This window comes from Saimiri boliviensis, chromosome 11 (assembly GCF_048565385.1).
Source record: "Saimiri boliviensis isolate mSaiBol1 chromosome 11, mSaiBol1.pri, whole genome shotgun sequence".
NCBI classification, from domain to species: domain Eukaryota; kingdom Metazoa; phylum Chordata; class Mammalia; order Primates; family Cebidae; genus Saimiri; species Saimiri boliviensis.
In genome coordinates, this window is record NC_133459.1 from 110059012 (window position 1) to 110072475 (window position 13464).

General features: G+C 36.9%; 1 protein-coding gene across 3 annotated transcripts in view; it reads left to right on the forward strand.

The window, feature by feature from the left end:
* Nucleotides 1-13464, forward strand: part of LRRC39 (leucine rich repeat containing 39) — a 32559-nt gene that overhangs the window by 12247 nt on the left and 6848 nt on the right. For all 3 annotated transcript variants that reach the window (XR_012512568.1, XM_010343818.2, XM_003933264.3), the window contains exons 3-6: nucleotides 8846-8951; nucleotides 9978-10134; nucleotides 10833-10969; nucleotides 12812-12957. Coding sequence is in view for 2 of the 3 variants with exons in the window: in XM_010343818.2 (XP_010342120.1) it covers nucleotides 8846-8951; nucleotides 9978-10134; nucleotides 10833-10969; nucleotides 12812-12957 (546 nt within the window). In the remaining variant the exon portion in view is untranslated. The remainder of the gene's footprint in view (nucleotides 1-8845; nucleotides 8952-9977; nucleotides 10135-10832; nucleotides 10970-12811; nucleotides 12958-13464) is intronic.

Below are 13464 nucleotides of genomic sequence, written 5' to 3' on the forward strand. Positions count from 1 at the left end.
TTGAATTAGTGAAAATTCATATTATCATCACCATAAAAAAGAACATCTAAATGCCTTATTATTGAATTTGATATAGATTTTTATTTACTGAAAGCTCAAAATATGCTTAAAGGAAACAGCTGACTCAAATCTGTCTATGTGATAGGAGTCACAAAAAATACATGTGAAAATAGTAGCTACCTTATGTCCTCATACGACTGTGTTTAACATTCCTCAAAGTTTGATTAGTATTATATAGTCTAATTTTTAGGACTGTATGTTCAGGATTATATGCCCTAGGATCTAAAACAATATTTGGCCGTAGAAGGTACATTAGATTCTCAACTATTTGAATAGCTGTGTGTTCTAGCCAGGGCTGCTGGATCACTTGATTCTTTGATTTGGGCTATATTTATTTCACTCTCATTTCCTCTGCCTCCTTTTTATCTTACCTACTTTCCTGATTGGATGTCTCCAAAAAGTATTCAACTAATCCTGCAAAAACAGCCCCTTTCCTCAAATATTCATGTAGTTCCATACAATTCTCGTTCACTGTCTCTTTCTAAACATTAAATTAGCAAGTGTTATTTTCCAGTGTCAGCAAATAACAGAAAATTCAACTAAAGATGGCTTAAGTGTTAGGGAAGTAAGGCAGTTCCAAAGATAGTCAGTCCAAAGCCTCAACATCTTTTAAAAGTCAGCTTTTTTTTCACCTCCCACTGTTAATCTCTGGGTCAGTTTGACCCTCAGATTAGCTTCCTTCACTGTTATAAGATGACTGATGGATTTCCAGGCATCACAGCCAATCATCATTATGTTTTCAGAAGAGTGGAAATGATTTTTTTCTATTTCTTCTTTAAGAGTAAGAAAATCTTTCTCTGAGGGTCCCCCCAAAAACCTCTCCTTCACCTCTCATTGGCCAGAATGCGATCATTTGTACACATCTAACCCAGTTACCTTCTAGGGGAATGAGACTGTCTGATTGGTTTAGACAAATTAAGATTCATCCTGGTGTATTAATCCATTTTCATGCTGCTGATAAAGACATACCTGAGACTGGGTAATTTATAAAGGAAAGAGACTTAATTGACTCACAGTTCTATATGGCTGAGGAGGCCTCATAATCATGGTGGAAGACAAAGGAAGAGCAAAGGGACATCTTACATGCAGTCAGCAAAAAGAGAATGAGAACCAAATGAAAGGGGAAACCTCAGCTGGACACAGTAGCTCATGACTGTAATCCCAGCACTTTGGGAGGCTAAGGCAGGTGGATCACCTGAGGTCAGGAGTTTGAGACCAGCTTGACCAATATGGTGAAACCCCATCTCTACTAAATACAAAAAATTAGCTGAGAGTGTTGGTGCGAGCCTGTAATCCCAGCTACTTGGGAGGCTGAGGCAGGAGAATCACTTGAACCCAGGAGGCAGAGGTTGCAGTGAGCTGAGATTGCGTCATTGCACTCCATCCTGGGCAACAAGAGTGAAACTGCATCTCAAAAACAACAACAACAACAACAAAAAAAAAAAAAAAAGGAAAGAAAGAAAGGGAAAACTCATAAAACCATCAGATCTTGAAAGACTTATTCACAACCATAGAACAGCATTGGACCCTCCCACGACACGAGGGAATTACGGGAGCCACAATTAAAGATGAGATTTGGGTGGGGACATAGCCAAACCACATCACTTGGATTACTTGGTAAACACTTGGACTTGGAAACAATTGGTATTCTTCCAGTAAACAAGGGTGAGGGGCAAGCAATGATAAGCAATGATTTGTGTCACTAAATATCTGTAAAAACAAAAGATCTGGACAGGGAAAAATCATTCTTCCCAAGAGAAGCTAATAAAGACGACACTGATGCTAACAATGATAGATAAGGGGCTCGAGCAGACATTTATTGTGCACTTACTGTTTACTAGGAACTCTGCTAACTACTGTATTTGTACTATCTCATTTAATTTCCTCAACATGCTGAAATATAGGATCATTATCAGGATGAGACTGCCCTGTGGGAGAAGGAAATCAAAAATAATAGTAGCTTAAACAAGATCTGTTAACTTTTCTGATAAGTGATCCACTGCTGGAATAGCACTCCACTGAGTCAGACATCCTGGTTTCTTCTATCTTGTTGCTCAATTGTGCACGTTTTTCATTCCTGAAATCCCCTCGTGATCCAAACTAGATACACCAATTGCAGCCATCATATTTGTTTCTGGTTAGGAGGAAGCTGCACTTCCAGGAAGCTGCTCACACTGCAGCTTCTGCTAACATCCCACTGGCCAAAACTTCACATAACCCATATCTAGCTATGAAAAGAGGATGGGTAAATGAGGTCTTATGCCCAGTTAAATTTAGAGAATTTATTATTGCCTTTTCTTTTTTTAGAGACAGGATCTTGGGTTGCTGCTATGCTGCCCAGGATGGACTTGAACTTCTGGGCTCAGCTATCCTCCCGCTTCAGCCTCCTAGGTAGCTGGGACTATAGGTGCACACCTGGCTCAGGGTCCATTATTGAGGAAGAGAAGAGTTACATCTCTGCCATATGCAGATGCTATTATTTTCTCCATTTTAAAGATGGAAAACCTGAGGAACAGTTCTAAGAAACTTGTCAAAGATCACACCACTAATACATGTGAAACTGGTATTGACACCTAAGCAGTCTGACTCAGTAAGCACTACATTCACCTCAGGTTTTACATTTCCCCAGATGGATCATTTCTACATAAAGCTACACTCAAGAAATGTGTTATGTTTATATTGTACAGTTATGAAAACTCTGACTCTAGACTACTCTTTTTTCTTTATTTTGTTAATGCCCCAACTTCTTTTGACCCATAGAGTACCTTTAATAAACCCTAACCATTTTTTTAACAGTAGTTAGGAATCATGACTTGGTTCTAAACTCCAGAATTTCACCTATTTCATGTATCTAGTGTTAAAGAAAAAAAATTATCTGAACACGTGCTAATGATGGTAAGGCAGACTTTATTCAAGGGGAGCCATGCAATGGGGTATAAGGACCACTGCAATGGGGTCTTACAGTCAGAGAGAGATTGGGCTCAGTTCTCACATGAACAAGGGCAAGTGGGCATTTACATATAACCCAGGAGCAGGGTGAGATTCAGTGGATGGAAAATTATTAAGGAGAAATATCAAGGATGAGGTTTCTGGCTAAAACGACCTGATAGAATTATTGCTGAAGGAGGATATCAAGGAAGGAGTATTTCCCCTTAAACTGACAGAGCATACTTTTTTCTCTTAAAAGTATTTTTAAACTTGTCCCCACCTAGTTCTTAGTAAGTGTGTAGACACAGCAAGATTTATGTTCAAAGTGGATTCTACAAGGATAGAGAGGGAAGCCCCAGGGTCAAGCCTGGTCAAACAGAGGACTCAGGAGCCTGACTAAAGTGTTGATAAAAGGGATCTTTGTCATTATTAAGAATCATTTAATTTCAGAAATTTCAGAAGTTAGTTCTCTATGTAAGAGTAACGAGTTTGCCCTTACTGCTTGTTCTTTTTTGGCATCATCTATTTTATGATTAGGGAGGAGGATTTTCTGTTAGCAAAATGTAATTTCCAAAAGTTAAGTTACACACACCCCTATGATTATAAAGATTAGGCCTAGAATTTGTAGAGTTTTCTGATAACCTTTGAGGAAAAAAAATTAGAGATTGTTTAAAAATGTAGGGGGGAAATTACAAACTCTCTTTTGACAACCCTAGACCACAATCAGCTTCTACTTTTAGGAACATTACATGGAGATTATGTAATGTAGTTTCTCAAAACACCTTTCCCTTAGTCTTAAAACAATTTCATTATAAAATCATTGTACAGTATTATAAAGCTTGGTTTATGGTTAAAATTAAGTATAAACCACTTTAAAAGTACATTGTCTAGAGATCAAAGGTTAGGTTTAAAACCTGTAATGCGACTAAATAAATAATTTTCCAGGCATGGTGGCTCACGCCTGTAATCCCAGCACTTCGGGAGGCTGAGGTAGGAGAATCTCTTGATCCCAAGGAGTTTGAGACCAGACTGGGCAACACAGCGAGACCCCATCTCTAAAAGAAAGTTAAATTAGCTGGGCATGGTGGCATGTACCTGTAGTCCCCGTTACTTAGGAGGCAGAGGGATGAGGCAGGAGGATTGATTGAGCCCTGGAGGTCGAGACTGCAGTAAGTCATGATCACACCACTGCACCCAGCCTGGGTGACAGAGTAAGACACTGTCTCATAAAAAAAAAAAAAAAAAAAAAAAAAAAAAAAAAAAAAAAAAAAAAAAAAAAGAAAGCAAAAGAAAAAAATTAATAAATAAACAGCAATAATTGATGTAAAATGGTAAGAATCTTAGAGAACTTTTAAAGTGAGACAGAGAAGCTGATTCCCAGCAAAAAGGCTAATTGGAAAATTCATAGACATTTTAAACTGACCAAAAGTAACCCAAAGAGATGTCCCTTCTTTTTTACTCTGCTCTTAAATAGAGCAGTGCTTCTCAAACTTGTCTGTATAGGAATCACGCAGAGATCTTATTAAAATAAGTTCTGGGTTAGTAAGTCTGGAGTAGGACCAAGAGTCTGGATTTCTAACAAGCTCCCAGGAGACAATGATGTTGCTGTTGTGCAAATCACAGTGAGTAGCAAGGAAGCAGACAGAAGCAGAAGATTTGAAAGTGGTTTGTACACAGGCAAGGGGTAAGAAGGGTAAAAATGTAATCTAATGCTGCTTCTCTCAGCTAAAAGTGGCTAAAGCTTTGGGTACAAATAAAAGGAAAAAAAGCCTACAGTTTAAATAGAAATTGTTCTTTCTCCCTTTTGATGCCAAGATCCTTGAAAAAAATCAAGTACTTAGGTAACAGTTGGTATGGCAATATAGGAAAAAGGCCTTATTCTACAATAAAAGGGTTTTTTAAAGTCTTATTTATTTAAGAGACAGAGTCTCACTCTGTCACCTAGACTGGAGTGCGGTGGCACAATCTCAGTTCACTGGAACCTCTGCCTCCTGAGTTCAAGTGCTTTTCCTGCCTCAGCCTCCTGAGTAGCTGGGATTACAGGCATACACCACCATGCCCAGCTAATTTTTGTATTTTTAGTGGAGATAGGGTTTTACCATGTGGGCCAGGCTGGTCTCAAACTCCTGACTTCAAGTGATCCACCTGCTTTGGGTTTACAAAGTGTTGGGATTACAGGCATGAGCCACCATGCCCGGCCTCAAAAGGGTTTCAGTGGACTTATAAAATTTCAGTTAGAGACATGAAAGAAAAGCAAGATTAAAATAAGCAGTTTCACATCTGTAATCTCAGTGCTCTGGGAGGCTGAGGTGGGAGGACTGCTTGAGCCTAGGAGTTCCAGACAAGACTGGGCAACATAGTGAGAGCCTGTCTCAATTTTTTTGTTTTTATTTTTTTAGAAAAAGCAGTATAGGAATTATAGAATATTTGAGCTGGAAAATACATAGATATCATTTAATTATAACCTGAAATTTTATAGGTAAGGCCCACAGAGGGGAGATGTCTTGCCAAAGGTAACCAAATTAATAAATGGTACATTCTGGACTTAGATCATAAAAATACAGAACCGGAAAGAATTTAGGAATCATTACAGAAAAAAAAAATAGATTTTTCTAATAATAGTCTGATTGTAAACTCAGCAAGGACAGACCTTTTTGTATCTCCAATGTCTAGTACTTGGCTTATAATGGTTACTTGATTAATTCCTTAAGTTAAAGGTCAAGGAATAAGATTTCTAATTGTACTTTTTACTAAATCTTGCTCTGAATTTCATTTCTCTCTTAGTAATAATTAATTAATAACCATTAAGTCCATTGTTTGAATAGTTCTATTGTTTTTTATTTTTATTTTTTTTTATTTTGAGACAGAGTCTTGCCTGTCACCTAGGCTGGAGTGCAGTGGTGTGATCTCGGCTCACTGCAACCTCCACCTCCCAGCTTTAAGTGATACTCCTACCTCGTCCTCCTGAGTAGCTGGGATTACATATGTATGCACGACACCCGGCTAATTTTTGTATTTTTAGTAGAGAAAGGGTTTCACCCTGTTGGACAGGCTGGTTTCAAACTCCTGACCTCATGATCCACCTGCCTTGGCCTCCCAAAGTGCTGGGATTACAGGCATGAGTCACTGCACCCAGCCAAGAGTTCTATTTTTATCATAAGTGATATAATTGAATAAATGACATTATATATTTTTTCTTAGTTATCCACATCTATGGGCAGCTTAGCTATTCAGATCAGAAGGCCACACATATCCCACTGCTACGGCGCACCTGTTGGCAGATAAGTTAAATTTTAGGCAAGTGATAGATTAAAATACACAGCTACTAAGAAGTGTTTTACGAACCCAAATGAAGACAGCAAATTCAACACTTTGTTACTTTTGGCTTTCTGTTCATTAAAATAAAATCCTTGCTGAAGATCAGTTAATGTGCAAAACTACTAAATATATGTATTAACTCTCAGATGTCAAGAGATTTCTGGCAAATAAATATTCAAATTAGTTAAACTTCATGCTTTAATGACTGCTTATATTTATTATGTATCCTTTTAACAGGCTAAAATTTCAAAATTTTCAATTCTAAACTTACTCTCCTTTTCAGGCATGAACAATTTTCTGGGATAGAAGTAGCTCTTTGCAATGTTTCCAGTTTCCTTTTTTTTTTTTTTTTTTTTTTTTGAGACAGTCCCACTCTCTCACCCATGCTGGAGTGCAGTGATGCAGTCTCAGCTCACTGCGACCTCCACCTCTCTGGTTCAAGCAATTCTCCTGCCTTGGTCTCCCCAGTAGCTGGGACTACAGGCACGCGTCACCACATCTGGCTAATTTTTGTATTTTTAGTAGAGATGGGGTTTCACCATGTTGACCAGGGTGGTCTCAAACTCCTGATCTCAGATGACCCACCCACCTTAGCCTCCCAAAGTACTGGGATTACAGACATGAGCCACTGTGCCTGGTTTTCCAGTTTCTAGTTTGCATTTTTCTAGTTTGATATAATTCTTATGTTTGCAATAGATCAAAAATTAATAGAAATGTGTTTCAGAATGACAAAGATTTTATACATTTTTATTAAAAAAAGACTAGATAAAATTAACATGAAATTGAATTCTGAAGTTGAACTGTATTCTTTGTAAGCCATTACAAAATCTATTAAGTATCTATAGATTACTCAGCAGGAAAATGCAAATCAAACTCACAATCAGTTACCATTCACACCCCCTAGATGGCTATAATTAAAAAGAGGGACAATAGCAAATATTGATGAAGATGTGAAGAAAGCAGAACCTTGATAAGCCACTGGTGGGAATGTAAAATGATGCAGCCATTTCGGAAACAGTTTAGCAGTTCCTGAAAATGTTAAACATAGCCAGGCATAGTGGTTCATGCCTGTAATGCCAGCACTTTGGGAGGCCAAGGCAGGTGGATCGCTTGAGTTTAGGAGTTCAAGACCAGCCTAGGCAATATGGTAAAACCCCATCTCCACAAACAATACGAAAATTAGCAGGGCATGGTAGAGCATACCTGTAGTCCCAGCTACTCAGGAAGCTTAAGTGGGAGGATTGCTTGTGCCTGGGAGACTGAGGCTGTAGTAAGCCATGATGGTGCCACTGCACTCCTGCCTGGATGACAGAGCAAGACTTTGTCTCAAAAAAAAAAAAAAAAAAAAAAAAAGAAACACAAAGTGATCATATGACTCAGCAATTCTACTCCTAGGAATATACCCAAGAAAAATGAAAAAACATGGTCACACAAAAATTTGTATGTCATTATTCATAGAAGCATTATTCTAAATAGGCAAAAGTGAAATTAGCCCAATGTCCATAAGTTGATGAATGGATAAACAAAATGTGGTAGATCCACAGAGTGGAATCATTCTGCCATAAAAAGGAATGAAGTATTAATAGATGCTACATCATGGATGAACTTTGAAAAAAACTGTGCTAGGTGAAAGAAGCAGACATAAAGGATACGTATCATATGATCACATTTAAATAAAGTGTCTGAGATAGGAAAATCAATAGACAAAAAGTAGATCAGTGATTACCAAGAGGTATGAGGGGGAAGAATGGAGAGTGACTGCTAACAGGCATGGAGTTTCTCTTTGAGTGATATAATGTTTTGGTATTAGATAGTGATGATGGTTGCACTACTCTGTGAATATACCAAAATTTATTGTATTATGTACTTTTAAAAAATAATTTTATAGTATATGACTCAGATCTCAAAAAAGCTATTATTAATAAAATTTATAGAGTTATGATACTGTTTAAAAAATTTAAAAATAGGGCATTTATGATACTAATCATATTTATAATTATTGCAAAACAAGTTCTTGTCTGATTCCAAGTACCAATAGTCAAAAGGTTGTTTTTGATGGGTCATTAAATATATATATATATATATATATGTGTGTGTGTGTGTGTGTGTGTGTGTGTGGCCAGGTGCAGTGGCTCACACCTGTAATACCAGCACTTTGGGAGGTCAAGGCAGTGGATCATAAGGTCAGGAGTTTGAGACCAGCCTGTCCAACATGGTGAAACCTCGTCTCTATTAAAAATACAAAAAATAAGCAGAGTGTGGTGGCAGGCGACTGTAATCCAGCAACTTGGGAGGCTGAGGCAGGAGAATCTCTTGAAACCAGAAGGTGAAGGTGGCAGTGGGCCAAGATCTCACCACCGCACTCCAGCCTGGGCAAAAGAGAGAAACTCTGCTGAGTTTCATATATAGAGAATTATAAATATGATATTATAAATATAATATATATGAAAGTGTGTGTGTGTGTGTGTGTGTGTGTGTGTGTGTGTGTGTGCCACTTATGTCATTACCTATGAACTAAGATGATTTCCTGGTCTCCTAGGCTAGTGCGAATCTGGGAAGAACGAGTAAGCTTAACTAAGCTAAGAGAAAAGGTCACCAGGGAAGATGGAAGAGTCATTTTGAAGATAGAAAAAGAGGAATGGAAGGTAAGTTTTTTAACAGAATATTTGATTTTCCACATTTTGCATTTTGTGGGTCAGTTCAGAGAATGATTCTGAGACTGTGTAATTAAGACCAGAATATTTAGAAGCTAATTTTAATAATACACCAAATGAATTTGAGCAACATGAGCAACTGAAAAGAAACACTTCACAATTATTTTGCAAAAGTTCAGTTTGCTTCAACCCTGCCTAAACTTAAATCATTTGTGATATTTCTCCTATTAATCCTTCTTATAAGCAACTTATTTTCCGTAAAAAGATGAACATCTGCCTAATAAAAATATTGTTTTTCAGAAAAAAATGCTCAGTTAAAACTTCACGGAATGAAAACATTATTTTCATTGGGTCTACCACCTGACTCATACTCTTTCTCCCCCTTACACACAAACTCACAGTTGGTTAATTACATTAGGCATACTCTAATTTTTACAAGCGCCTCTAACCCTTGGGTCAGTGTTTGTTTTCATGTTTTATGTCAGTGTTTGTCAGGGTTAGCTCCTCCTCTATTTTCTATTCTGGCTATTTTAGGCTGAAATGGAAAAGACACAGAGTTCAGAATAGTTGAAACTCTTAAAATTCTCAAATAAAAAAAATCGTCGTTTAAAATATTCTTATATTTCAAAACAGAAGTGGAAAAGCAATTTGAATTACTGATTGAAATGACTTTTGGACAGTCTCATTTTCAATAACACATATGTACTTTAGGAAAGCCTAATACTGTATAACAGAATCATCAGGACATACTCCTATGTGTGTACCTTATTGATAAAAATATTTTTGTTTATTCTATTATGATTGGGGTTTGAAGGCTTAGCAAAAAAAAAAAAAAAAAAAAAAAAGTAAAGATCTTACAAATTGGAAATTACACAAAGCACTTGGAGGTAACCCAATAAGGAAAACAAATTTCAAATATCCCAAAGTGCTTTTCTAAGTCAAATATCACATTTCAGGGTGGCATGATACTAAAATAATTTAAGTAATATATAACGACCATCATTTCTTTTACTGTAGACCCTTCCTTCTTCTCTGCTGAAACTGAATCAACTACAGGAATGGCAACTTCATAGAACTGGTTTGCTGAAAATTCCTGAATTCATTGGAAGATTCCAGAACCTCATTGTGTTAGACTTATCTCGAAACACAATTTCAGAGATACCTCCAGGGATTGGTAGGAAAGATTGCTTTTATTCCTGTGCTATTTTATCCACCTACAGATGTGCTTTTTATTAAGATTTTTTGTTTTTGTTTTTGGATACATGGAATAAAGACCTCTTACTCCCATGATTCAATTATCTCCCACTGGGTCCCTCCCACAACATGTGGGAATTATGGGAGCTACAATTCAAGATGAGATTTGGGTGGGGACACAGCCAAAGAAAAAGTTAACAATGTGTTGTTAACAGTCCTGAACCTTGAGCAATTTTAAACATTTAATCTAAATTGAAGCTTCTAGAGGATTCAAGTTTCTGGATTTACTCAGGTGATTCAAGATGAGATTTCAATGAAAGAAAACCTGCTTTGGAAATATCCTGTAGATTCTCAAAACAATATTGTTGGCTCAACTATTCCTCTTAGGAAAGAACAGAAATATTTCTCAAATGGGGAGAAAAAAATCCTAAGAGAAAATTGATCAGGATTTTGTGTAGATAAAACAAAAATAGTTTTGGATTTTTTTTTTTCCCCATTGCACAGATAAGCTTGTTCCTTGTTTGAAGAAAGGACAGGACACAGACTAGGAAAGGGAAGATACTAAGAACTGTGAATTTGCCAATACAAAACTGGCAAGTAAGTTATGCTGTAATACCTTAGTAACTATAAACATTATTTTATATCCAACTCCTCTCTATTGTATATTATTTTTTATAGGACTGCTTACCAGACTTCAGGAACTGATTCTTAGCTACAACAAAATCAAGACTGTCCCCAAAGAACTAAGTAATTGTGCCAGCTTGGAGAAACTAGAACTGGCTGTTAACAGAGATATATGTGATCTTCCACAAGAGGTTAGAAAGATACAAATGCCTATGATTATATTTTCCATCTGCAGTAGTTGACCTCTCAATGTGTGGTTGTTAACAATAACAAAACTAATGAGAAAATTCTATGTATTTCAGAAAAAATATTTAGGGAAAACCATTTCTGTAAGTATAATGCAGGTTTTTAATTGGAGAAAGATTTAGTGTAAAAGATAATTTCATTATTATCACAGTACTGACATCATTTGTTAAACTGTGATCTCCTTGAAGGCCAGGGTGAGAGTTGTATTATAGTCTCAGAATTTAGGGCAGGGCCTAGGTTGTGATTACTTAATGATTTTTGAATTAAGAGTTATCATAAAGCACAGACAATGTGGTGATAGCAATGGGACTGGAATGCCTTCAAACTTTGATTTGGTATGATATCTTGTAATTGGTCGAACCAAATTGATCATATAAAAATAAGGACATTTGTATTACTTTTTGAAAATATTTAATGCTCTTAGAATCGGTTAAGAAGTTTCCATGGTGCTTTGGCTTTGACAACAATGACTTTGCAAGATAAAAGTTAAGAAAAATAATAAAATAAAATAGAAAGATTATTCCCTTCTCCCACTTTATCTTGAATAGTATGTCAGACTTTTTTTTCCAAACCAGCAAACTTGTTACCAACAATTGCAGCTCTTGAAAATACAATATAGTATATATGTATATATTATATCTTCTAGTAGTTCAGTTCAATGAAATGTATACCATTGTGTATTAGTCTGTTCTCACACTGCTGATAAAGACATACTCGGACCTTACAATCAAGGCAAAATGCATGTCTTACATGGTGGAAAGGGAGAATGAGAACCAAGTGAAAAGGGAAACCCCTTATAAAACCATCAGATCTCATGAGACTTATTCACTACCATGAGAACAGTATGGGGGGAACCACCCCATGATTCATTTATCTCCTATCAGGTCCTTCCTACAACACATGGGAATTATGGGAGCTATAATTCAAGATGAGATTTGGGCTGGGGCACAGCTGAACCACATCACCTTGCATACAATAAAAATGATAATCATATGGATCATTTTTTACACATACAATAGGACCAATAAATATTTTCTTTCTAATTCATATGTTTTTGTTCCTAGGGTTGGCTCCATCATTATAAAAACTATGTGATTTTGTACAGCTCTATTAACCAGTCTTTTTTTTTGAGACAGGGTCTCACCCTTTTGCCCAGGTTGGAGTACATTCTGGCTCAATGCAGCCTCAACCTCCTGGGCCCAAGCAATTCTCCCACTTCAGCCTCCTAAGTAGCTGGGACCACAGGCTTGTGCCACCATGTCTGGCTAATTTTTAAATGATTTTATAGAGATGGGGTCTCACTATGTTGCAGAGGCTGGTCTTAAACTCCTGGACTGAAGTGATCCTCCTGACTTGTCCTACCAAAATGCTAGCATTATAAGCATGAGCTACCCCTTTCCTCCACCACTATTATTTGGAAGTTAAATTTTGAGTTTTCCCATAAAATTCTCAGCTACTGGATCAAAGAAAAACATGATAATAGGTGCTTACTCTCAGGGGGAACAAAAAAAAAAGCTTTTGCCAGGCACATTCTATAAACCCTGGAACCTGGTTATTATGGAAGATAAATTTTCTTCAAATAGATGAATTTTCTATGAGTTTTCCACTTCTCTAGGGGTTATTTAGCTTTATTTTTGTTTTTAATTTGTTGTGGACTACTATAACTAAATAAAGTCCAAGTAAAATGTGAACATTCCTGGACGTGAAATATCTCCTGTACCAATGTGAGTCTTTTAGTAGTTTACATTTTGGACATTTATTTTGAAAAACCTTGCTTTCTTCTTCAGCTCAGCAATCTGCTAAAACTTACTCACCTTGATCTGAGTATGAATCATTTTACTACAATCCCTCTTGCTGTGTTGAACATGCCTGCCCTTGAGTGGCTGGACATGGGAAGCAACAAACTTGAACAACTTCCTGATACTATAGACAGGTAAAATAAATAACTCTTTATGCTAATGATAAATGTCTTGAAACCTCTTAAGAAAAATAGCAAGACAAAGGGGATCTCAAGCATATTCTATCACAATAGGTCCAATTAGTTTGAAATACACTGTTTTAACAGAATATGTTCATTTGTTCCAAGTAAGTAAAAAGGGTTGGGAAGAGGAAAAAACTGGCTTTTTTCAAGTGATCCACCTGCCTCAGCCTCCCAAAGTGCTGGGATTACAAGCATGAGCCACCACGCCTGGCCAAAATTGGCTATCTGACTTTGAGAAATTAACAAGATTTTGACACAATAACCACATTGCTTATTACATGCCAAGCACTTCTATGCATTTTACAAGTGGATGAAGAAACTAATGACAGAGATGTTAGCTAACTTGCTCAAGTTAGTAAGTGGGCAAGCTAGGATTCAAACCCAGGCAGCCAGACCCCAGAGTCCATAATGTTAAGTATTATGCATTCTGCTTTGCTATAAATGGGCATATTAATCATT